The 27,028-nt window shown below is 38.1% G+C and overlaps 1 protein-coding gene across 1 annotated transcript in view; it reads right to left on the bottom strand.

The window, feature by feature from the left end:
* pinx1 (PIN2 (TERF1) interacting telomerase inhibitor 1) overlaps positions 1-24,525 on the bottom strand; it is a 50,600-nt gene extending 26,075 nt beyond the window's left edge. Inside the window, exons 1-6 of the mRNA XM_057822586.1 lie at positions 24,382-24,525; positions 23,832-23,941; positions 23,645-23,737; positions 23,486-23,567; positions 21,689-21,778; positions 10,062-10,147 (exon numbers count right to left, since the gene is read on the bottom strand). Coding sequence (XP_057678569.1) covers positions 10,062-10,147; positions 21,689-21,778; positions 23,486-23,567; positions 23,645-23,737; positions 23,832-23,941; positions 24,382-24,400 — 480 coding nt within the window. The 5' untranslated portion in view covers positions 24,401-24,525. The remainder of the gene's footprint in view (positions 1-10,061; positions 10,148-21,688; positions 21,779-23,485; positions 23,568-23,644; positions 23,738-23,831; positions 23,942-24,381) is intronic.
* Between the last annotated feature and the right edge of the window lie 2,503 nt (positions 24,526-27,028).

Here is a 27,028-nt window from a genome sequence, read left to right as displayed (position 1 = left end):
TTGATTGAACGACGGTCCACCAGACCCAACGTTACCACCAGAGTAGGCCTGAACGATATTGGAAAAAACTATTGCTGCGATTTTTTGGGGGGGTTTGCGATATATTGCGATATTATATTGCGATATTAACAAAATGTATAAATATTTTTTTCAAGAAATTTTCACAAGATGACTTAAATAGCTGTTTGGAAAGACTTTAGATGACTCACCATCACCACAGTGTACAGTCATCCCTTGTTTTTCGCAGTTAATGGGGACCAGAACCCGCCGCGATAAGTGAAAAACCGCGAAGTAGCGCACCTCCCCCATTTTTTTTTTTTTTTTTTTTGTGTGTGTTTTTTGTGCCCAATGTATTTATTCAGATTTAGCATTGGAAAGAGATACATATAAAACATGTTTTTTTCTCACTTTTCCCCCCAAAGTGATTTAAAAAATGTATATAAATAAATGGTTTTTAAGCACTTCAAATGTCATAATTATGATAAGTTTTAAACATAACTGTCCAACCAAATCATTTTTGAACAAGAATAAAGTACTGTAGCGGATAAATGCTTGGCTTTATTAAATGCTTCTGTTTATCTACTTTAGCTGTGACCGTAGAAGTGACATGTAGAAATTTCAAACTCCTCATGATCACTTCTGGCATTTAAATGTCTCCAACGTCCCCACAGTACACACTAAGAGTGTGACAATATCTCGATACAGCGATATATCGCGATATTTTGCAACCCGATCGGTTATCGATATGCTCCCGCCCTGCATCGATACTTTTATTTGACATATTGGCCATAAAATGGAGTATGGATGCTGTAAACTGCTCAATGTTCGTTGAGCAATTCCTTGGCGGTCCACTAGGGGCGCTTAACAGTGGCGGTGAAGGTAAAGTGCGCACAAGTCGCCTAGAGAAGAAGAGCGGTCCCAAGTGGGTTGAAAAAAAAATAAAGCTTCGTGAGAACGGTGGAGGAAAAAGTGAGAAAAATATTGCTGAAAATCACACATGTGGAAACACTTTGGATTTTACACCAACAATAAAGGAAGTAAGGTGAACAAGGACTTTGCTGTATGCAAGAATTGTCTAATAAAATAAGGTTCACTGGCAGCTGGTGACTAATTGAACACCGGATTTCTGTGGCGCATCACTTGAGGTAGGAAACTTTTGCAATGTACTAGTAATTGATTTTTTCATTTAAATGTATTATTTTGATGACATATTTGAGAACCACTTTCCATCTAGTTTACTACACAAACTGTTATGACTGCCATTTTGATACAATAAGCTATAAAAACGGTTTGAATAGCTTCCAAGATATATAAGGTGACGTGCATGATAATTAATGTGTCCTACATATTAAAAACAGGTAATTATTGCATTTTTAATTTCTATTCATTCAATTCATATTTTTTTTAAATTCACTCAATACTTCCAACACACACAAAAAAATCAGAATTTCAACTCAAAAGCTATTGAGTAGCTAATGTTTTTTATTTATTTTGTTTTTAAGTTGAGGAAGAATGTAACTGAGTCTGACGTCACAAATGCTGAAGCAGATGGTGGAAGTGCTCAAACCAATGCTTTTGACAACAGGTCATATACAAAGAAAAGACCCACCAATTTTATCATTGCCCCACTCAAAGCTCAACTGCTGACTGACACTTACAGCACTGTTAAAAATTTTCAAAAGATTGAAAACTTAAGAAATTAAGGGTGCCATTCATCATGATTTCGCCAAGAAATATCAGTGGTTGTGGTTTGTTTCCTCTATATGTGCAGGTACACAATTATCAGTAGATTTATATTTTACAGCAATGTTACACTGAAAAGGTGTCAATGTTTAATAAATGACTTAAACAGTATTTTTTCTATTTTGAAATATGTTTTTTTCGTTTCAACAGTTGTATCGTAGAATATCATCTATCAAATTTCTGACCAATGTATCGATATTTGCTGTATCGTGATATCGTGAGATAATCGTTATCGTGAGCCTTGTATCGCGAATCGTATCGTATCGTGAGGTGCCTTGAGGTTCCCACTCCTAGTACACACATTCATTCCAGCGCGGCTTCCTTGCAACTGTTTAACAAGTTAAACAATGATTGACAGATGCCCGTGTGAAGTCTGCTTCTTTGGCCAGATCAAAGCCATCGTTGTGCCGCAGTGACTGAGAGGATCAAAAGGCTGGGAGAGGGAGGGTAGGAGGCTGTGCGCAGACCACATAAGTGAGGCGTATGTGGATCAAAAAAAAACTATCGCACGTGCTTGCGATGGGACTATTGCGCACACGCACATCGCGATGGCGATGTTTAAACGATATATCGTTCAGGCTTACACCAGAGGGCAGTGTATCATCCACCATTAAACAAAATACAATACTTAGTCATTTTGAAATTTTAAAGGGTTAATTCCGATTTAGGCAGAAATTCGGCTTACGGAACTCGTTCATAACCCGGGGGACTACCTGTATATAAAAAGTTTTAAATTGGGCCATTTATTGAAGATGCGCCTTATAGTGCAGATAATACGGTAATTGATAGATTAATCGATTACTTAACCCATTTGCTCCCAAAAACGTATAAATAAGTTCTATTTTTAATTGTTTCAGTATCCCAAAGACGTATTTATACGTCTTTTACGTTTCTTTTCGCAAGAAACATCTCTGGATTCTGATTAAAATTAGCTCCAAAGAACAATGCTGAAAATCCATTTTAAAGCAATAAAACTGGCCACTGGAGGGCAGTAGCGTATTTGGTAAGACCCGCATCCCCGATTCAACAGAACGGACGGCCGGGCTGCACGGGCGGAAGACGACCGAATGGACATCCAGGAGGCCAGGCGGCGGACGACCGAGCAGAACAACCGGGAGGACGCCCAGGATGCCAGGCGCTGGACGACCGAGCAGAACAACCGGGACCACCAGTGCAGCGGATGATGCCGTTGAGTCCGTGCTGCTCGCCGAGCAGAGACAGGCGGCGATGAGGGACACCTCTCAGTTAGTTATGTGAAAATAAAATGTTACTTTTAGGGTTGTTCCGATCATGTTTTTTTTTTTGCTCCCGATCCGATCCCGATCGTTTTAGTTTGAGCATCTGCCGATCCCGATAGTTCCCGATCCGATTGCTTTTTTTTGCTCCCGATTCAATTCCAATCATTCCCGATAATTCTTCCCGATCATATACATTTTGGCAATGCATTAAGAAAAAAATGAATAAAACTCGGACGAATATATACATTCAACATACAGTACATAAGTACTGTATTTGTTTATTATGACAACAAATCCTCAAGATGGCATTTACATTATTAACATTCTTTCTGTGAGAGGGATCCACGGATAGAAAGACTTGTGACTTTGTATATTGTGACTAAATATTGCCATCTAGTGTATTTGTTGAGCTTTCAGTAAATGATACTGAAGGCCATGCCCAAATGCATGATGGGAAGTGGAACCATGACTGTGCGTAGTTCTACCAATTGATATATCTTCTCTGCGTTGGGAAATAACGTAAGGTGTTAAGAAAAAGATCAATTGCTACCTTGCTTCCCCTCATTGCTTCCCATAATATTTCGAATCGTAGGGAGAGGGATTGTAAGGCTTTAGCCTATTAAAAAAGGCTCCAAAGGCTGCCAAAATTCACTCTACTCATTTTACGCTGCCTTTTAGCTCTCTATATAGGTAAAACGGCGCCATTACAGATTGAGCGCAACATTGCGTGAGTGGGTCGTGCAGCGCATGCATTAATTGCATTAAAAATTTTAACGTGATACATTTTTTTAAAAATTAATAACCGCCGTTGTTGGGATAAATTTGATAATCCTACCTTCAGCCTGAACTAAAGACTCTGGATAAGTGTAACATATTATGTCTGTAACATTAAATACAATTAGAAAACAATTTAATTTAAAAAAATATATATATATTAAAAAAGGGCATGGCCGATATTTTTTTGCCGATTCCGATACTTTGAAAATGACGTGATCGGACCCGATCGATCGGCATGACATCTCTAGTTACTTAGCTCTCAAAAGCTCTATTTGTCTTGTTGTTTATCTTATTTTATAGAAGGAAAACATTATTCAGATGTTTGGGATGTAACTAAAGCAAAAAATAGCTGTGTTAAAGTCAAAGTTATGTTTGAAATGTATGCTTTCACAAAAAGCTCAATTTCTCTGTTTTTCATCAGAAATTGCTCAAACTAAGCTATTTTCTAATGCTGATTTCTAAAGAATGGAAAAAGATACGAACTTATATTTCCTACTGAAAGAAGAGAGTCTAATCTTTCTTTTGGTGGGTTCCATGTTTATATAGCAATAGAACAGAATTTTTTGTGGGTCTTGCAAAATCAGTCAAAATCCAGTAAAACAGCCGGGAGCTAAGGGGGTTGCACCGGTGAAAATGGCTGGGAGTGAATGAGTTAAATAAATGATAGCTGCAGTCCTACACACAATTAGTCCACAGATTAATCCATCATTTACTCACTCGCTTTAAATGATTGCGTTTCAGCGCCAATGACAGCACTAGATGTCCAATCCATCTGAAATGGGAGGTTGGCAGCGAATGAACATTCGTTCATTCGCTGCCAACCTCCCACTTCAAATGGATTGGACATCTACTAGTGATGAACTCATTTCAGTTTTACTTTAGTTTTTAAGACCCACGTGCTCGGACGTCTACCACCGTCAGTTTTTTTTTTTTTTTTTGGGTCGTCTCTGAATCTCAGGTACACTTAATGTTGTGGCTAGTCCAATCTGTCATTCCTTTGATGAACATAAACGATGCGTGTGTGTGTTTTCTGGGGGAGCGTTGCGAGCAGCGATAAGAGGCGAGCAGGAAGCACATCACTGCAGAGGAAGGAAAAGCGCCCAGCGGTGGGCGAGCCGAGCGGGCCCGAGATTCACGGGGGCGGAAGCGAAGGGAAGACGAGTGGAGGGGGGGACCCCGAGAAGCCGACCCAGATTCGTCGCCGTCTCTCGGCCTGGATGCAGATGCGCGATAAAACTATTTGAAATGTTGTAAATACGCTGCCCGGCGAGGCCTCGCGGGGGTTCATTGTAATTGGGTTGAATTTTATGGCGTCCCTCCCGGCTGAAAAATAACAAGCCATAACCAAACGATTAGGGAGCGAACGCCGCCGCGCGTTTCCAAGGGTAATCGGCCGGGGAGCGGCGGCCATTGTCACGCGGCGGCTCCTCACCTGCGAGGGTTTTGTTTCGTTCTCCCGCTGCATTTTGGGAGTTTCCCCATGCCAATTTCTCCAAGACAAATGTCGGAGATAAACTAACAAAGGCGGCGGGGTTGCGGCGGGAACCTGAGATGCTTCTGGTTTGGCTTTTTATGCAGCTCAACATGGCTGCCAATGCTAATGTCATTTTTTTTTTTGTTTTTTTTTTTAAATGTTAGTATTGAAGAAAATGTATACAGGAGTAGAGCATAATCCAGGAAATGGTTCGTAACATTTTAGTACCTCTACTTACAAAATTAATTGGTTCTGGAAGTAGTTTTGTACCATGAAAATTCTGTAAGTAGAGACACGTTTTCCATGTAAATGTCCTAATCCGTTCCAAGCCCGGCAAAGTTTAGATTTAAATCTTTTATAACGTATAGAAATGCATCACAACATTTTTAATCAATTTTGATCACAATTATATTGGAGACATGGCATCACAACGACACGGTAGGGGTAGAAGAAGGTGTGGAACACCATGAGAAGACCATGTAGTCCATGGGTGGGAGGTGCGTAAAAGTAAAAGTATTCAAAGGTAATCAATGTTACGATTACATTACTGAACAATAAACAAAATCAGAATTGTGCATAGGCCTGAACGATATTGGAAAAAACTATTGTTGTGATTTTTGGGGGGTTTGCGATATATTGCAATATTATATTACGATATTTAAAAAAAAAAATATATATATATATATATATATATAGATTTTTTTTTTTTTAAGACATTTTCACTAGATGACTTGAATAGCTGTTTGGAAAGACTTTGGATGACTCACCATCACCACAGTGTACAGTGATCCCTCGTTTTTTGCGGTTAATGGGGACCAGAACCCGCCGCGATAAGTGTAAAACTGCAAAGTAATGCACCCCCCCATTGTTTTTTTTTTTTTTTTGTGTGTGTGTGTTTTTCTGTGCTCAGTGTATTTATTCAGATTTAGCATTGGAAAGAGATACATATAAGAAATGTTTTTTTCTCACTTGTTCCTCCAAAGTGATTTAAAAAATGATTATAAATTAATGGTTTTTAAGCACTTCAAATGTCGTAATTATTATCAGTTTTAGACATAACTGTCCAACCAAATCATTTTTGAACAAGAATAAAGTACTGTAGTAGAAAAATGTTTGGCTTTATTAAATGCTTCTGTTTATCTACCTTAGCTGTGAATCTTAGAGTGACATCTAGAAATTTCAAACTCCTCATGATCACTTCTGGCATTTATTTTATATGTCTCCAACGTCTCAACACACACACACACATACATATACACACACGCACACACATTCATTCCAGCGCGGCTTCCTTGCAGAAACTGTTTAACAAGTTAAACGATGATTGACAGATTGCTGCCCGGCTTCTTTGGCCAGATCAAAGCCATCGTTAACTTTAATAAGCAAGTGCCAGTGACTGAGAGTAACAAAGGGCTGGGAGAGGGAGGGTGTGAGGCTGTGCGCAGAGCAGAAAGCATGAAAAAAAACAAAAAAAAAACTATCGCACGTGCTTGCGATGGGACTATCGCGCACGCACACATCGCGATGGCGATGTTTAAACGATATATCGTTCAGGCTTAGTTGTGCATAATGTTAAAAAAAAAAGACTAGAGTAATACCCTCATGTAAAGCTATTGGAACACGAGGGGCGAATGAAGAGGACGCTCAGATACACAAAACTGCTGGCCAAAAGTATTGGAACCCCTGCAATTTCATCAGATAATGCCTAGTTTCTCCCAGAAAAGGATTGCAATTACAAATGCTTTGGTAGTAATATCTTCACTTATTCTGCTTGCAATGAAAAAACAAAAGAGAAAAATCATTATCCTTTTACACAAAACTCCAAAAATGGGCCGGACAAAGTATTGGCACCCTCAGCCTAATACGTGGTAGCACAACCTGGAGACAAAATAACTGCGAACAATTGCTTCCAGTACCCATCAATGACTTTCTTAAAATGCTCTGCTGGAATTTTAAACCATTCTTTAGCCAACTGCACTGAGATATTAAGGGTGCCTTTACCAAACTGCCATTTTCAGATCTCTCCACATGTGTTCTATGGGATTCAGTTCTGGACTCATTGCTGGCCACTTTAGAAGTTTCCATTGCTTTCTCTCAAACCATTTTCGAGTGCTTTTTGAAGTGTGGTTTGGGTCATTGTCTTGCTGGAAGGGAAACCCAGCTTTCTCACACTGGGCCCTACATTATGCTGAAAAATTTGTTGGTAGTCTTCAGACTTCATAATTCCATGCACACGGTCAAGCAGTCCAGTGCCAGAGGTAGCAAAGCAACCCCAAAACATCAGGGAACCTCCGACATGCTTGACTGTGGGGACCGCGTTCTTTTCTTTGAAGGCCTCGTTTTATTCCTGTAAACTCCATGTTGATGCCTTTTCCCAAAAAGCTCTACTTTTGTCTCATCTGACCAGAGAACATTCTCCCAAAATATTTTTGGCTTTCTCAGGCAAGTTTTGACAAACTCCAGCCTGGCTTTTTTATGTCTCTAGGTCAGAAGTGGGGTGCTACTGGGTACCCTACCAATAAAGTCCCGTTTCATTCAGACGCCGACAGATAGTACGTATTGACACTGTTGTACCCTCGGACTGCAGGACAGCTTGAACTTGTTTGGATGTTAGTCAAGGAAGTTATCCACCATCCGCACAATCTTCTGTTAAAATCTCTCATGAATTTTTCTTTTCCATCCACATCTAGGGAGGTTAGCCACAGTGCCATGCGCTTTACACTTATTGATGACACTGCGCACTGTAGACACAGGAACATTCAGGTCTATGGAGATGGACTTGTAATCTTAAGATTGCCCAAGCTTCCTAACAATTTTGCTTCTCAAGTCCTCAGACAGTTCTTTGGTCTTCTTTCTTTTCTCCGTGCTCAATGTGGTACACACAAGGACACAGGACAGAGGTTGAGTCAAGTTCAATCCATTTTAACTGGCTGCAAGTGTGATTTAGTTATTGCCACCACCTGTTATGTGCCACAGATAAGTAACAGGTGCTGTTAATTACACAAATTAGGGAAGCATCACATGATTTTTCAAAAGGTGCTAATACTTTTGTCTGCCCCATTTTTGGAGCCTAGTGTAAAATGATAATGCTTTAATATTTTTTTACATTCTCTTTTGTGTTTTTTCATTGTAAGCAAAATAAATGAAAATATTACTACCAAAGCATTTGTAATTGCAATCATTTTATGGGAGAAATTTAGCATTATTCAACAGAATTGCAGGGGTGCCAATACTTTTGGCCAGCAGTGCATACACATACAGTAGGAATGCTAGGCAATAGCCAATGGCAGTGTAGTCCCGGTGAAAGCAATATTGATCCCCTCAAGATCTAACAGAGAAATCATTCAACTAGTTGTCACTCGATATATTGTGACAAATGTTATGAAAATATTTTATAAAGGTTGAAAAGTTACCTAGTGTTGCTTTAAATGTATGCATGCATGTGCATTTAGTGTGGTTTAGTACAATTCGTTTATAACACGACCACGAGGGGCGGGAGCCTTTTCGTACCTCATGATACGATTTGCGATACAAAGCTTAAGATAAGGTTGATGTTACGATATGGCAATACAACAATTATCGATTTTTGGTTTGAGAATCGGCACCTTTCAAACTAAATTTCTTGAGCCTCCGGGGTTGTAGGACCTAGGCAAAGGGCATGAATCGGAAAATAAAGAAATTATATATTATATACACTAGGGCTGTCAAAATCATCACGTTAACGGGCGGTAATTAATTTTTAAAATTAATCACATTAAAATATTTGACGCAATTAACGCACATGTCCCGCTCAAACATTAAAATGACTGCACAGTGAAATGTGTACTTGTTGCGTTTTTCGGAGTTTTGTCGCCCTCTGCTGGCCCTTGGGTGAGACTGATTTTATAGGCTTCAGCACCCATGAGCATTATGTAAGTAATTATTGGCATCAACAATGGCGGGCTACTAGTTTAATTTTTTGATTGAAAATTTTACAAATTTTATTAAAACGAAAACATTAAGAGGGGTTTTCATATAAAATTTCTATAACTTGTACTAACATTTATCTTTTAAGAAGAACAAGTCTTTCTATCCATGGATCGCTTTAACAGAATGTTAATAATGGTAATGCCATCTTGTTGATTTATTGTTATAATAAACAAATACAGTACTTATGTACCGTATGTTGAATGTATATGTCCATCTTGTGTCTCATCTTTCCATTCCAAAAATAATTTACAGAAAAATATTTTATAGATGGTTTGAATTGCGATTAATTAATTTTTAAGCTGTAATTAACTCGATTAAAATTTTTAATCATTTGACACCCCTAATATATACTTTATATATACACTTTTTTTTTTAATCAAATTTTTTTTAATGAAATAAACTGGGTATTTCAACAATGGGTTTTTTTTTTTTTTTTTTTAAACGAGTGGTAGGGGTTGTTAGTCATGATAGATTCTTCTTAAAATTTGCTGTCAATTTAACCGAATTCTTGAATCGCCGTCAATGGAGCTCAAAATGAACACTACAAAATGGAACTTTTTATTTCTCTAAAACTGCCGAGGCAGACAAACTTGACACAATTTGCTGCCTCCTACCTGAGGAGAAGCCTCGTCGGGGCGACTGAGGTGTCGGCGGTTCAGAGTGCAAATCCTTTAAGTGGATTTGGGCGCCCTCGCCAGCAGCGAGCGCCCCGCTGCCGGCGACGTTAAAAGCCGCGCGCTGTGACGAGGCTAATCCCGGGTTTATGAGGTTAAACGCTTAACGCAGCAAACGCCATCAGCGCCACTGGTAATTACTAGCGCCGCCATGACACTTTTGGGGGAAGCGCTGGTGTGCGGTACCTGCTCCGAATCTGGAACGGTAGCTTTTGCTCTCTTGCCGAAGATACAGTTGAGGTCCGTTGCGCTTCGGGAGGAGAGGTCCTTTCCTGAAATGACATGTTTTGGAGAAAATATTTCATCACTATAGCATTGTTTGGTAGACAAAAAGTCAAAGTTTATTCAGGAAAATTCTGTGAAGTCAAAAATGTACAAATAATCATAATTAAGCATGGGCAAGTTAACTCTTATTTATGAACACATTTATTTACCGTAATTTTCAGGCTATGAGGCGCACCTGACTACAAGCCGCCAGGCACCAAATTTCACTCGACTACGACATTTGTTCATAGATATTCCGCAGCTGTCCTCACATTATTATTGGATATTTACACCAAAAGATATTAACCGGTAACATTTTACTTGACAGCAACGTCCTAAGACTGTCATACGGCCATCATAATTATGACACTGCCATAGACTTCATAATGATATTGACGGGTCACATTCCACAGGTAGTGCGCCAACGCCCTCAAGTAGAGGATCATCCCACATCCCGCTTCAGTTATTCGCAGTCAGTCGCAACGACACATGCAGCAATCCAACGCCGGATTTTGGTTGAAAAAGTACAAAAGCTGTACCTTATACAAACAAGAAAGGATTGTCTCAGGAGTGATTTGTTCGAGGACTCATATTTTTCGTACAATGCATATATTTTGAAATGTGAAAAAAAATCAATGGGAGAAATTAGCCGCTATGGCACTGGCGTCATAGTTCGCAACATTTACGTAAAATAGATGATAACTGCACTTTTTTTTTTTGCTTTAAACCAAGAATTGCGACTGTTTTACGTCCATATCTATAAAGAATTCAGGGATTTAAGCATTTATTCACAAAAATTTTCAACGGAAAGAGCTCTTTGTTTACAACAGCCCACCGCTACATTTGCTTACTGACTAGCATCATAGTTCGCAATATTTACGTAAAATAAATGCTAACTGCAGGCTTTTTTTATTTTTGCTTTAAACCAAGAATCGAGACTGTTTTACGTCCTTATCTAAAAAGAATTCAGGGATTTAAGCATTTATTCACAAGACTTTTCAACGGGAAAAAGCTCTTTGTCTGTGACATGCCGCTAATTTGCTTACTGACTAGCGTCGTAGCTCGCAATATTTACGTAAAATAAATGCTAACTGCACAGTTTTTACTTTTAACCAAGAATTGAGACTTGTACGTCCATATCTTTAAAGAATTCAGGGATTTAAGCATTTATTCACAAGAATTTTTCATCGGAAAACCTCTATTACATAAAGATGTCGCCGCATTGACTAACAGACTAGCATCGTACTTTGACATTTTTATGTTAAATAAATGCTAACTTTTTTGCTTTCAACCAAGAATCAAGACTGTTTTACGTCCATAACAATAAAGAATTCGGGGATTTAAGCATTTATTCACAAGCCAACAATGCAGGCCCCCTATTAATCGGCCCCGCGCCATGTGTCTTGTCAATATTATTATTAAGTCTATGATGAAAATAATAAAACCTAAATATATGTATAAATACATGAGAGAGAGACAAGAGAAAGAAAATTAACTTATTGATCATGATTATTGTTAAATTTAAAAAATATCTTGAAAAAAAAAAAAAAGGGGGGGGGAATCTTAAAATATATATTTTTTAAATTAAACGGAATAAAGAAAAACTAAAAATGGGATTTTTTTTTAAAATAAAAAAAAACATAAAATTTTAATATAGAAAAAAATTATAGTGTGATGCATTTATTAATGAATTTTTCTTTTAATAAATAAAAAAATTCTGTGTGCACTGACTGTGTTTTACTTCCGCTTTACCTGGTATAATTCAATAATCGGAATTTGGATATTTGTGACTCATTCTCGAATCTTCCACGGCCGAATCGCGAATAATCTAAGAATGGGAAATTTCGCACGCCTCTAGTAGTTAATACTATTTTCAAGTACTTATATATTTCTCCAAACCTATTCTACACAGAACACAACCAACACAATTTATTCCGATATTAGTTAATTCAAAAATATGTCAGCTACTGTATAGTTTTAAGTTGCTGCACTACTTGATACATTTAACATTTGTGGCAAGTCAATTCAAAAATCGTGTTGGGGGACAAACGGTCACAGTTGTTATGTCGTTTTTCAACGCATGATGAAAAATGTCTAAAATCGTGGCATGTCGCGATATAAAATGTCCGACATTGTGATATTTTTCCATAACGCTCAGCACTATCACCACTTCTAATCTTCAAAAACTAGTGTGCCCAAAGTGGAACTATAAAAATGCAGACATCTTAAGTGTGTATACGAGTTTTGCTTCTGTCTGCAGGGATAAAACAGCAAAGAAAAATAAACCTCCGCACTCCCACTTTAAGGACCTCAAAGACACACTGGTCCCGTCTCAGTCCCGAGTCCTGTTCGTACAGCTGCATCCTCTTCCTTCAGCGCGCCTCTGATAACATTTGGTTATTTATTGCTCTACCAGCTATATCTCCCCGCGCACCCTTTGGCTTTTGGAGGAGTCTGAAAAGCCTGCGAGAAAGCCATTTAAAATAACAAATATGGCGACCCGATCAAAAAAACGTGACCCGGCGGGAGCTTCTGGAGAGGAAGAAGCTGTCAAAAATATGCTAGCGAGGTCAAAGCGCAAATAATAGCGTGATAAAAGGCCGACTTTTCCTTTCGGGTGTTGGAAAGGTGGCACGTTAATCCATATTCCAGAAATATCACGATGCTAGTCTTTTTTTTTGTTTTTAATTTGACGATACACAGAATATAAGGAAGCTTTGACAGAGGATAAATGGAGGTAGCAATTATAAGTGGGTGACCGATTTTAGGTGGTGGGAGGGACTGTTGAAGAAGCTGAGATTTTAGTCACCACCCGATTTGAAGCGCTCGCACACACAAAACGACAAACAAACACCATCAATCCTGGTAGAGAGCGCGCCAGCGCTAACAGGAAGTCGATAAAATGTGGGAAAAAAATTGTTAAGTAAAAGTGGGGAGGGATATAAGGAGGCTTACTGTAAATATATACTAAGATATACACTGCTGGCCAAAAGTATTGGCACCCTTGCAATTCTGTCAGATATATGGCAAAATTACATGACTTCAATCAAAAATGTTGTTTCATTAAAAAAAAAAAAACGACTTAAATCAGACTTAAATTAAAAAAAAATTCTTCAAAGATTTTTTGAGTTTCAAATTTATTTTTGCATTCAAACACATTTTTTTGGGATTGAAGTGACTTTCTCTTCGATTGAAAAATATATACCGTAATTTCTGGACTATAAGGCGCCAACCACCAAATATGACACGAAAACAGCATTTGTTCATAGATAAGCCGTACTGGACAATAAGCCGCAGCTGTCCTCACTGTATTATAGGATAATTACACCAAAATATATTAACCGGTAACACCAAATGAGCCACCATGAAGCTTTGAACCAACTGGATGCAAAGCTTCTTCGCTTCAAGAAGCTTCATTTGGCCATCACTGCTCCCTTGGGGGAGACAGTCAACCACTGCTGTCAACACTGTTGTCGTCACTGTTGTAGCGCTACAAATATTAAATTACAATCAAAATTCATGTTCTGTGCTGATTATTTCTTCATTTACTCTTCCAGTTGTTTACTAAATTGCTAGCTCTGGTATTTGATAAAACTTTATTTGACAGTGACACCATAAAACTGTCATAAGACCATAATAATTATGACATGACACTGCCATGAGCATTAATGACATCATGACAGATGTCATTTTGTGTCATCCGGCAAATTATCTCACTTTTGAATAGATGCAAAAGATCCGAGCTGGACATATATGTAGTGTTGGTGAAGTAATTTGCCAGATGACACTTAATGACATCTGAAATAAGCATTTATTAACGGCCATGATAATGTCATAATCATGTCATAATTATGGCGGTCTTATGGCAGTCTTATGACACCGTTGTCAAAGTGTTACTGATTAACCCAAATAAATCAACAAATAAGCCGCACTAGACTATAATCCGCAGGATTCAAAATGAGGGGAAAAAAGTAGCGGCTTATAGTCCGAAAATTACGGTATTTTGACTTTTTATTTCATTGAAGCAACTTTTTTTTGATTGAATAATAAAGACAAAAATCTACCTCCACACAGATAATGCTCATTTTTTCCCATAAAATGATTGCAATTAAAAATGCTTTGGTAGAAATAGCTTCATTTATTTTGCTTGCAATGAAAAACACAAAAGAGAATGAAAAACAATTTAATAAATCATCATCATTTTACACAAAACTCCAAAAATGAGCCAACAAAAGTATTGGCACCCTTTGAAAAATCATGTGATGATTCTCTAATTTGTGTAATCAACAGCACCTGTGGCACATACCAGGTGGTGGCAATAACTAAATCACACTTGCAGCCAGTTAAAATGGATTAAAGTGGACTCAACCTGTGCCCTTGTGTGTACCACATTGAGCATGAGAAAAGAAAGAAGACCAAAGAACTGTCTGAGGACTTGAGAAGCCAAATTGTGAGGAAACATGGGCAATTTCAAGGCCACAGGTCCATCTCCAAAGACCTGAATGATCCTGTCTCTACCGTGCGCAGTGTCATCAATAGATGTAAAGCCCATGGCAATGTGGCTAACCTCCCTAGATGCGGATGGAAAAGAAAAAATGACCAGAGATTTCAACAAAAGATTGTGCAGATGGTAGATAAAGAACCTCAACAACTGCTCCAGGTCTCTGAGATTTGAAGGGTGCCATTTTCAGATCTCTCCACAGGTGTTTTATGGGATTCAGGTCTGGACTCATTGCTGGCCACTTTAGAAGTCTCCAGTGCTTTTTGCTGGAAGACCCATGACCTCTGAGGGAGACCTAGCTTTTCTCACACTACATTTTGCTGCCAAATTTGTTGGTAGTCTTCATAATGCCATGCACGCGGTCAAGCAGTCCAGTGCCAGAGGTAGCAAAGCAACCCCAAAACATCAAAGAACCTCAAACATGTTTGACTGTGGGGACCGTGTACTTTTCTTTGAAGCCCCCCTTTTTTTCCTTGTAAACTATTTTGATCCCTTTTCCTGAAAAGCTTTACTTTTGTCTCATCTGACCAGAGAGCATTCTTCCAAAACATTCCAAAAGTTTTGGCAAACTCCAGCCTGGGTTTTTTATGTCTCTGGGTCAGAAGTGGGGTCTTCCTAGGTATCCTACCATTGAGTCCCTTTTGCTTCAGACGCCGACAGATAGTACGGGTTGACACTGTAGTACCCTCGGACAGCTTGAACTTATTTGGGTGTTCGTCAAAGTTCTTTATCCACCATCCCGCACAATCTTTCGTTAAAATTTCTCGTCAATTTTTAGGGTTGTTCCGATCATGTTTTTTTGCTCCCAATCCGATCCAGATCGTTTTAGTTTGAGTATCTGCCGATCCCGATATTTCCCGATCCGATTGCTTTTTTTTTTGCCCCCGATTCAATTCCAATCATTCCCGATAATTTTTCCCGATCATATACATTTTGGCAATGGATTAAGAAAAAAATGAATAAAACTCGGACAAATATATACATTCAACATACAGTACATAAGTACTGTATTTGTTTATTATGACAATAAATCCTCAAGATGGCACTTACATTAACATTCTTTCTGTGAGAGGGATCCACGGATAGAAAGACTTGTGACTTTGTATATTGTGACTAAATATTGCCATCTAGTGTATTTGTTGAGCTTTCAGTAAATGATACTGTAGCCATTTAACTGCCCAATTAATATATCTTCTCTGCGTTGGGAAATATCATAGGGTGTTAAGGAACTTAACGCTGCCTTTTAGCTCTATATATAGGTAAAATGGCGCCATTACAGATTCAACATGACAATGCGTGAGTGGGTCGTGCAGCGCATGCGTTAAATATTTTGACGTGATAAATTTTTTTTTAAATGAATTACCGCCGTTAAAGGGATAAATTTGATAACCCTACCTTAAGCCTAAACTAAAGACTCTGGATGAGTGTAACATTATGACTGTAACGTTAAATACAATTAGAAAACGATTTAATTTTAAAACACATATATATATATATATATATATATATATATATATAAAAAGGCATGTCCGATAATTTTTTTGCCGATTCCAATACTTTGAAAATGATGTGATCGGACCCGATCGATCGGGACATCTCTATCAATTTTTTCTTTCCAACCACATCTAGGGAGGTTAGCCACAGTGCCATGGGCTTTACACTCATTGATGACACTGCGCACGGTAGACACAGAAATATTAAGGTGTTTTGAGATGGCCTTTTAGCCTTGAGATTGCCCATGCTTCCTCACAATTTTGCTTCTCAAGTCCTCAGACAGTTCTTTGGTCTTCTTTCTTTTCTCCATGCTCAATGTGGTATACACAAGGAAACAGGACCGAGGTTGAGTCAACTTTAATCCATTTTAACTGTACACTGTGCCACAGGTAAGTAACAAGTGCTGTTAATTATACAAATTAGAGTAGCATCACATGATTTTTCAAAGGGTGCCAATACTTTTGTCCAGCCCAGTTTTGGAGTTTTGTGTAAAATGATAATTTCATTTTCCTTTCCATTCTCTATTGTTTTTTAATTGTAAGCTAAAGAAATGAAGACACTACTACCAAAGCATTTGTAATTGCAATCATTTTCTGGGAGAAATCGAGCATTATCTCACAGAATTGCAGGTGTGCAAATACTTTTGGCCAGCAGTGTATATTAACAAAGATTTCATAGTCTTATTTAATATGTGGGGTTTTATTTAGTGTTGTTAATTGATATGTTTTTTTTTTATTTGTTTGTTTGTTTCGATAGAGAGGTGAAAATTTTAGGACCTGCCCGGCAACAAAACTGAAGATTCGGTCTTCACGTGTATCGTCATTCTTTTCAATTGGTCACGTGACGTCTCGTTAGCATCCGGGAATCGGGAGTTGAATCGCCTGATCTGAAACTCGACGTACTCGCTCGCATGCCTTCTTCGAACAGTCGACGTTGCCCCGCCCTCCAACCGTTCAGTCGTTGCCAAGAAGAGATTTCAAGTCGCAAAGCTCGTTACGGAAGGCCAGTGAGGCTCGCCCGCGACTTTTGCAGAAGGTAAGCAGTGAAGTCGTAATTACCTCTGCCAAACAGGTTAGGGTTAGCTAGTTTTCAATAAGTTGATAGATTTCAATAATTCTGCAGTACATTTATTATAAAAATGCGTAAAGTAATAACCGTTGCCCAGCTGTATAAAAAAAATCCAATACTATTACTATTTAATTTTTAAATTCATGTAGTGTTTCGTCATTGGTGGTCATTATTTTTATTTTTTTTTCCACAAAAAAAAAAAAAAAAAAAAAAAACTTCAACTGCCCTAAAATTAACAGGATACGACCCAAAACAGCAAAGCAGAGGGAAGTGACTCAGAAATCATATAGTAAAAAAATCATTAATACAGTGGGGAGAACAAGTATTTGATACACTGCCAATGGCTTTTCCCATTGGCAGTGTATCAAATACTTGTTCTCCCCACTGTAGGTAACACTTTATTTGACAGGGCGTAATAAAACTGCCATGAGACAGTCATAATCGTGACATCACATGATCGTGGGATTTAATGAATGCTTATGACAGATGTCATGAGGCATCCAGGAAATTATGTCACTAACTCCATTTATGTCCAGCTCGGATCTTTTACATCTATTCAAAAGTCAGATAATTTGCCAGATGACACAAAACGACATCCCTCGTAAGCATTCATTAATGCTCATGGCAGTGTCATGTCATAATTATGATGGTCTTATGACAGTGTTATGGCGCCACTGTCGAATAAAGTGTTACACAATACCAGAGTTAGCAATTAATGAAACAACTGGACTAGTAACTGAAGAAATAATTAGCACAGAACTTGAATTTTGATTGCTATTCACATCTGTAGCGATACGATGCATGCTAGGGGGCATGTTGAATGACAACACTGTTGACAGAAGGTGGCAGCAGAGGTTGACTGTCAACCCCAAGGGGGCAGTGACGGCCAAATGAAGCTTCTTGAAGCAATGAAACTTGGAAACAATTAACCGCAAGCTTCATTGCTGGTTGTTCATTTAGTCTTATGACAGTCTTATGATGCTGCTGCCAAATAAAGTGTTACCGGTTTATATCTTTTGGTGTAAATATCCAATAATACAGTGAAAATAGCTGCGGTTTATAGTCCAGGGCAGCTTATCCAAGAACAAATCCTGTTTTCGTGTCAAATTTGGTGGGTAGGCGGCTTATAGTCAGGTGTTCGTTATACTCCGAAAATTACAGTTTGTACCCAAAAATTAATCATTACTTTTGGTGTTTCTCCTTTGATGGTCACAATTTTTGAAAAAAAACTTTCCCCCCAAATTTACAGGTTGTGACTCAAAATGGAGGCAAGTGACTTGGGAATGCTTCGAAATTATCAGAAAATGACCCAAAATCAACTGAAAGTGACCTAGAAATCCCTCATAATCCACAGGACACGACCAATAATCAAAAAGTGGTCCGTAAATGCCCCAAAATTGAAAGGAAATGATGAAAAATCGACAGGAGATGACTTGGAATACACAAAAATGTACTGAAAGTGACTCAAAGTCGACGGGAAGGGTAACTATGCACCCTAAAATCAATAACTACTTGTGTTTCTCCCTTGGTGGCCATTATTTTTAACCCCCAAAAAAACAACTTGCCCTAAAAATTAACAGGATGTGACCCTAAATCAGGGGAATTGACTCAGTAATGCTTTGAAATCAGCAGAAAGTGACCCAAAACCAACAGAAATTGACCAAAAAAAGCTCTAAATTCCACATGATGTGACCAACGATCAGGAAATGACACAAATACACTAAAATCAACAGGAAATGATCAATTTCAATGAAATGATGTCCCAAAATTAAAAGCAAGTGACATGGCTTATGTTTAAACATGAAAATGACAACATTAACTCATTTGTCAATGGCGGCCAATTGGTTAATTACATCGGAAATGAGCATCATCATGTATTTTGACACTTGCTCAACTCATTATTCATCAGCGCTTATTTGCCGCTGACCGGCAAACATAGATCCGGACCACCTTGCCGTCATTCTTCCCGCTTCCTGTTTGCGGCATCTGGCGCGTCCATTTACGTGGACGTACGGTAGCTCCGACAAAATATCTAGATAAAAATCACGAACCCCGTTTTGCCACCAGACGTCCATCTTTGTCACCCCGCAATAAGTGCCTCTAACAATAGTTTCCTCCCGAGTTTTGAGCCGTGATGAATGTGAACGTCCATTTTGTGTTGATTTGCTTCATTGTCTTTGCCCCGGGACGTGTTTGTACCCCCCGACCTGTCATCCGTGTGAGCCCCCCTCGGGACGTTCACAAGAGTGGAGACCTTCTCCAGCTGTTTGTAGACATCAAGAAAAAAAAAAGGAAGCACCTGATTTTATGTCACAGAGTTTTGAAACGGAAGGCTCATCATGGGAAATCTCGCTAGCATGCGTTCACACATGTAGCAGTTTTTGCTAGCAGATCAAAATGTGATTAATTGGAAACAGGTTTATTTTTAACATGTCATACTTTTTGGAGGGGTGCCCTGCCTGTAGGGTTGTCAAAAATACCGAAAGTATCGACATATCTGGATATTTGATTGGAGCAAAGCAGCTATCGATTATTTAAGTAATCGGTTAATCTATCAGTTAGTTTTGAATAATTGAGTACCGTAATCAGATTAGGAACATTTAATGCTTTGCAGAATACATTTTAGGAGATTTAAAACAAAGACTTGCTTGGATTGCATTTTCAAAAGAGCATTAAAATACAAATGAAAAAACGAATTTGAGTTAGTTACTTAGTTAGTTAGTTAGTGGACACGGTCTGGCGGCACTCAAAAGTTTGGCTTAACTTTACCCAAAAAAAAAAAAAGACCAGTCAGCTCAGTGCAACTGGTGGGTGGGTGGATGGATGGATGGAATAGTACGATATTAAATCGTATTATTACGTCATGCTATGGTCTATATCACACGTATATAGAATTAAACGCTAAATGACGGACCCGCTGACTTTAGTAAAACGCCGCCATCTTAAAGCAGAAGACGTCTCTGTTAAAATCAACCGTATTAAATGCATTGTTTTAGAATCTATTCTGTTGCTTAAAACATTAAAAAACATTAGCTCAAACAAAAACCTGACTTAGGTTGGTGTTAACAGGGAGCAGTTGGGGAGCCATGTGAAAAGAGGCAGACCAGAGGGCAGTGTATCTACCCTAATCAATAAAACTAAATGCAGACACTTTCAAAATAAACCATTACAACGCCACTTTAATTAAACGAATACTCGAAGCAACAAAATATAACTCGAATATTTTCTTCTAATCGAATTCTCGAGTTAATGGATTAATCGTTGCAGCACTAAAAGTGCACTCCTGTGGAAAGAAACTTCATCACATTCACGTTCAAAGACAGATAATTATATGCAAGTTCAAAATAGCCCTGTGAGAAGTTCATATAATTCATAAATTCCATATTAATTGTATTAAAAATCATAATTTTAAATTCATTTAGTTCAAAAGAAAAAGTTAAATTAAGACATTAACATAAACTAATACATTTTTAAACTATAATTTTTTTTCAACCCTGCCCCCCCCCCTTTTTTTTTTTTTTTTTTAAACCCTGCCTCTTAAAAGAATCGGAATCGATTGTCGTTCGGAACTGGAATTGACAGATGGAATCGGAACCAGAATCATTCAATTTCAAACTATGCCCAATCCTTGTTTTAACAGGGAGCAGCTGGATTCAACCATGTTAAATGAGTTGTTATATTCACTGTCGCCACTAGAGGTCGGTGTATCCACCCAAATCAATAAAACTAAATGCAAACATTTTCAAAACAAACCACTACAACACCACTCTAGTTAAACAAATACTCGAGGCAGCAAAATTTGATTCGAAGCTTTTTCCTAATCAAATTACTCGAGTTAATCGATTAGTTGTCGTAGCACTAATTCAATCAATTGATACAATAATCTGTCAAATAATTTTAGGATGAATCAAATTTTACAGTTCAACCAGTGAGTTAACACGTTCAATGCCTAATGTCCAATCGTGTGGCGTCCAATCACCCTTCTGCTGTGAATTTCAATGAGCTGATTACTAACAGATAGGATGTCTACTAGTGACAAACATTTAAATACCCAGCTGGTCTATCCCAGTGGAAACAAAACGTGGCTTGGTTATAAAATACGACCTCATTTTGCTCTCCAGTCATCCCTAACAGCGAGTTCCTCCTTGTGCCTATCGCTGTGTCGGCTTCCTGAGATGTAAAAAGTACAAAAAAAACTGCCCTGGCAGCAACCGGGCCCAGTGACCTCGCACGGGCCGACGGAGCCGTGATGGGCGTCTGAGCCGAGAGCCAAAAAAGGGGGTGCATTTTGAGCGCTTGGCATCAAAGTTTAACATGAATAATAAAGAAAATGAGTGTGATGTGGAGCCAAAAGGGTTCAGGAGAACTGTTTTCACTCCAAATAGAGGATGAGATGGAACAAAAAAACTTGATGATAAACGTATGAGATAACAACTAGGTAACCGACAGTCAATTTTAAGTAAAAAAGTGCAAGGCAAGCACCCACCTTTTGCAAATTTCATGTAATGGACTCGCTTTTTGGATGTCTTGGATTTTTCTTCCAGGCTGAAGCTTTTCTGTTCCTCTGGTTTGGTTTCTGAAGAAAGAAAAATCATCCAAATTAGCTGTGGGCAATGTTGTACTACTTCCAAAATTGTACTACAGCACCCTCTAGCGTCTAGTAGACGTAGAAGACGAGAGAAACGGTTAAGAAATAATCTGCGAGTTCGTTTTGGGACCAAAACACTCATTACAAAAATAAATAAATACAATGTAAAATTTTAAACGTAACACAAAAATGGAGATTTTCTTCTAAATTTGAGCAACCGCTCATCTGAAACTTCAATTTCGGCTTCCAACAAGAATTAAAATAGTGCTGCAGATATTATTTTAGTCGTCGATTAATCCAAATGCTTAGTTCAAATAATCCAATCATCGGATTCGAACATTTAATGCTTTGCAGAATAAATTTTAGGAGATGTAGAACAAAAGCTTGCTAGGATTGCACGTTCAAAAGAGCATTTAATTTGAATAAAAAATGAAATTGCACAGTGTTTCTTCAAACTATGCAGAATTTCACCTTCATTTAAAAAATAATTTAAAATACTTAAGCTTAGCCCCAGACGGTATTAAAAAAAATAATAAATGAGGCTCCAAGTACAACTGAAGAACAATTAGCTGACTTTCATAGATAAAATCCGCTAGCTTAAATGCTAATAAATCGTTCAAACACATATTTCCACAAAAAAAAACGGCTATTATACTTAAAAAAAAAAAAAAATTTTTAAAAACATCAGCTCAAACAAAAACTTATGTCGATCTTAAGAGGGAGCACCTGGATTCAGCCATGTTAAATCAAAAATAACTTCTCGCCATTTCTTTCATTTGAACAATACCACTTTGACCTGCATGCAGTTGCACAAGCATTTTACTAACTTGCACAGCGAAGTCTGCTAGCTTAAATGCCATGAAATGCAATTTTTTTTTTTTTTTTAACAATGCTATTAAATTGTTCAAACACATACTCCCACAAAAAAACTGCTAAATATGCCTATAAACTAAAATACGAATGCATTAAAAAACATTAGCTCAAACAAAAACGTATCTTATGTTGGTCTTAGCAGGGAGCAGGGAGATTCAGCCATGTTAAATGAATTATTCCATATTCACTGTTGCCACTATAGGGCAGTGTATCCACCCAAATCCATAAAACTAAATGCAAACACTTTCAAAACAAACCATCACAACGCCAGTATAATTAAACGAATACTCGAAGCAGCAAAATTTGATTCGAAGCTTTTTTCAAATAGAATTACTCGAGTTAATCGATTTATCGTTGCAGCACGATAACGCACGCTAGCTTAAATACTAAACAAATCGTTCAAACATACGATCCCACAAAAAAACGGCTAAATATTCCGAGAAACAAAATTACATACGTATTAAAAAACGTATTAGCTCAAACAAATTTGCATATTCTGTTGGTCTCAGCAGGGAGCAGGTGGATTCAGCCATGTTAAATTACATATGCCATATTCACTGTTGCCACTGGACGGCAGTGTATCCACCTAAATCAATCAAACTAAATGCAAACACTTTCAAAACAAACCATCACAAAGCCAGTCTAATTAAACGAATACTCGAAGCAGCAAAATTTGATTCGAAGCTTTTTTTCTATTGAATTACTCAAGTTAATCGATTCATCGTTGAAGCACTAAATTAAAATAACAAAAATAAATCCTAGTGACTTCTTGAATAAGTAGTATATTAGACATAGCTTAGTCACAACATGTTTTAACATTACCAGTGTTGCCGTTTTGACCGTGGCAGTCATTGAGCTGAGCGAGGAGGTCGTTGAAATCATCCTGGTGTGCGATCCAGTTATCCTAAAATAAATAAGGAAAGGTATTATAACCGAACACAAACGCTTGTCCACCATTTAATCTGTTTAAAATGACCTCACCTCATAGCTTCCATTAGTCCCGAGACCATAACTATCGTTTTTCACTTTGACTTTGATAGGGTTGACATCTCCTTGCTCGCTTCTGCCCAGGCCCTACAAACATGCAAGTCAGTTCATAGACAATCATTGTCTCCCATTGACGGTGATAAAAGTCCAATCCATTTTTGGATTGGGACACGTTACATACCTTCCCTTTGGACCAGCCCATGCGTTCCAGCATCTTCTGTCCGAACTTGGAGTCATCATTGCTCCAAGCACTGTTCCGAGGGTCCACCGACCACTTTTGTTTTCTGCGGGCTGACACGTAACATAATTCGTGCAGAAATTATTTATCAAGTTAGTTAAAATGTGTTTTCACAAATGAACTTGAACACATCGCAGTCTGTAGTTGGGACTTTTTAACTAATCACAGGAGTTAAATCCGCAACTTTTACCAGTTTTATTCACACATGTCATGCTTGTTATCACAAATAAGCAAATATCACGCTACGTAATAAATAACTAGGAATGGTGTATTATGTAATGCCAAAGTGCCCACTTGATGACAACACACGTGCCGACGCTGACGGAATATGCTAATGCTAACGGGTCTTTTAAGACTATTTCCGACTATAATGCGCAATTGTTAGGTTGACATCAAGCTTTATGAAGTCACTAAAGATTGTACAGTTTGTTAAAAGAAATGAAAATGTCAAATACGTTTAAAAACAACGTAAATTTGAAATGTTTTTCCTTACGTTCGGCGAGCATGGACATCCTCGGGGTCCTGGCGCGGTTTCCGGAGTAGGAGTCCTACAACGTGCCTGACGTGAATAGCGCGAAGACATAAATATCATATATGCGAAACTGGATTTCGGAGGCGGGCTGTGAGCTAATACGCGTAAGCGCTCTCATATGTCGGCCATTTTGCATCAGAGACGAAAACTACTGTATTCTGACGTGAAAAGCGCGGAAGACAAACTAAATATCTGTTGCGCGATATGAGCCAATACGTTTAAGGAAGCGTTCTCATTTGTCAGCCATTTTGCATCAGATCAGTTTCCTAAATATAACATTATACTCAATGAAGCGTGTACATTGAAATAGATAAAAATTGCTCATTTTTAACCAATTTTCAAACGGTTTGGTTTTTCATGAACTTCAGAGGTACAGTAAATTAAATGCAAAGTTAAAAATAATTACAAGTTATTTATTAAGAAAATATTCAATCCGAATCACAGCCACGTTTTTACGTTTGGTTACAAACGAACCAATTTGTAAATCCGCAAAGAATTCAGCGAGAACGAGTATTTTAGTGGAGAATATCACTCATTTTTCACATTGTTTATTAAAAATAATGGCGGCTCAACTTTGCGCCCTCGTGTATTTTTTAATCATGTTACAAGTATCTTATTATAAGGATAAAATCGTTCTAAAGACATATTTATATGTACACTTCATTTACGTTTACGTATGTATGTACACTTACACATTCATATCATATGAGAGTGAGAGAATGATTGTACAGTACGTATTATTTATACATTCTTTTATGAATGTTATTTATATTATTAATATTTTATTGACATGTTTCAGATTATTCTTTAATGTTCTAATGATAACATGCATGTAAAGGGTTTTCTTTACACTTATGGATAATATTTATACACACAAAAATGTACGTTGAAAATGAGGAGGTGACACTACTTCGCGATTTTTCACTTTACGCGGTCAGATCTGGTCCCAATTAACAGCTATAAGTGAGGGATCACAATATTATATATTATAATAATAAAAAAAAACTTTAACACTATCGTTTGGTCAATTTGGTTTATTAAATATACCAACAGAGGGCGCTCTTACTCCAGGACAAGAAACGTTTATCAACGTCAACTGTTCAATGAACTCGAAAACCCTTTCTTGCTTATATTAGTCACATATGCAATTTATTACTATATAAAATCAGGACATTTGACATCAATCAACGCTTTCCAATTACATAACCACTGTGTTTTACATTGAAAAGTTCTAAAAAAAATAAAATAAAAAAATAACGTTGCAACAGTTTATTACCGTAATGTTCGGACTATAAGCCGCAGCTTTTTTCCCCTCATTTTGATTCCTGCGGCTTATAGTCCGGTGCGGCTTATTTGTTGATTTATTTTGGTTAATATGCAACACTTTATTTGACAGCGGCGTCATAACACTACCATAACACTGTAATAATCATGGGATGCCACTATCATAGGCATTAGGTGTCATCCAGCAAATGATGTTATTAACTCAATTTATGTCAAGCTCGGCTCTTTTACATCCGTCATTAATGCTCATGGCAGTGTCATGTCATACTTATGATGGTCTTATGACAGTGTTATGGTGTCACTGTCAACTAAAGTGTTACCAAATACAATAGTGAAGGAATCTGACCTTTTTGCCAGATTGCCGGAATCAAGCCAGCCGAAATCCCGGACCCGCGCTGGCACAGATCCAACGACCTGGGCTGGCGAGACCCTGACAACTCCGCGCATTCACCTTAGTCTTAACCCTTTGTACCTACTCCATTTTGAAAGCTGGAAAAAGTCTTGAAAGCACAAGTTGACAATTTTTTCAGGTCAACAGCAATCAAACGGCAAGACGAAACAGACTCAGGCGAGGAGGCACTCGTTCTAAGATCACCATATCACAACTCAACAAAAGGTTCACGAGAAAAATGACAACGATTAGTGATGGGAGAAATATAATATGACCCGGAGTGAATCATCATATTGCAATGATTCCTTTTATGAATCAGGCATATTATGATGATTCCCTTTATGAATCAGCATATTGTGATGATTCCCTTTTATGACTGTAACCTTGTTTTCCCCTCCATTTTGGGGTCTTTGTGATGTGTGATTGCAAAACATGTGTCAAAACACGCGTAACAATGGGCAAGGGGCTCGTCATCTAAGGTAAGGGACTGACCATCTCTGATCTCACGTCATGCACCACTATAAGAGCTGGCATTTTTCCCTCTTCGGTGAGAGACTGCTATGGGTTAGTATACGGACGCCTAGCTTGTATTCCTCTGCAGCTCAACCGGGGTGTCGGCTCTCCGCCCACTTGTCAACGGTAAGAGTTTTGATTGCTCAAATGAATATCTTGTGTGCTTTAACAGTAGCGCGGGGATTTTAGAAGTGACAATCTATATCCAGCGTTATTGTTGTTCTTGCTTTCTTCCTTTTTCTACATTAAACATTGTATATTTCGCAAAAGTGTGCGTGTTACTGACTCACTGCGAACCCGGAAACGAAATTTCGCAAAAGTGTGACCCGGAAATTTCGTAAAACAATTCGTTAAACGTTTAGTCTTTTTTAAGGCTGTGGGTAGAAGAAGGGTGTGCTTGGGCGTTGTTTAGGATTATCG

Source organism: Corythoichthys intestinalis, chromosome 19, assembly GCF_030265065.1.
Source record: "Corythoichthys intestinalis isolate RoL2023-P3 chromosome 19, ASM3026506v1, whole genome shotgun sequence".
NCBI classification, from domain to species: Eukaryota; Metazoa; Chordata; class Actinopteri; order Syngnathiformes; family Syngnathidae; genus Corythoichthys; species Corythoichthys intestinalis.
This window is presented reverse-complemented; position numbering and strand designations above follow the sequence as displayed.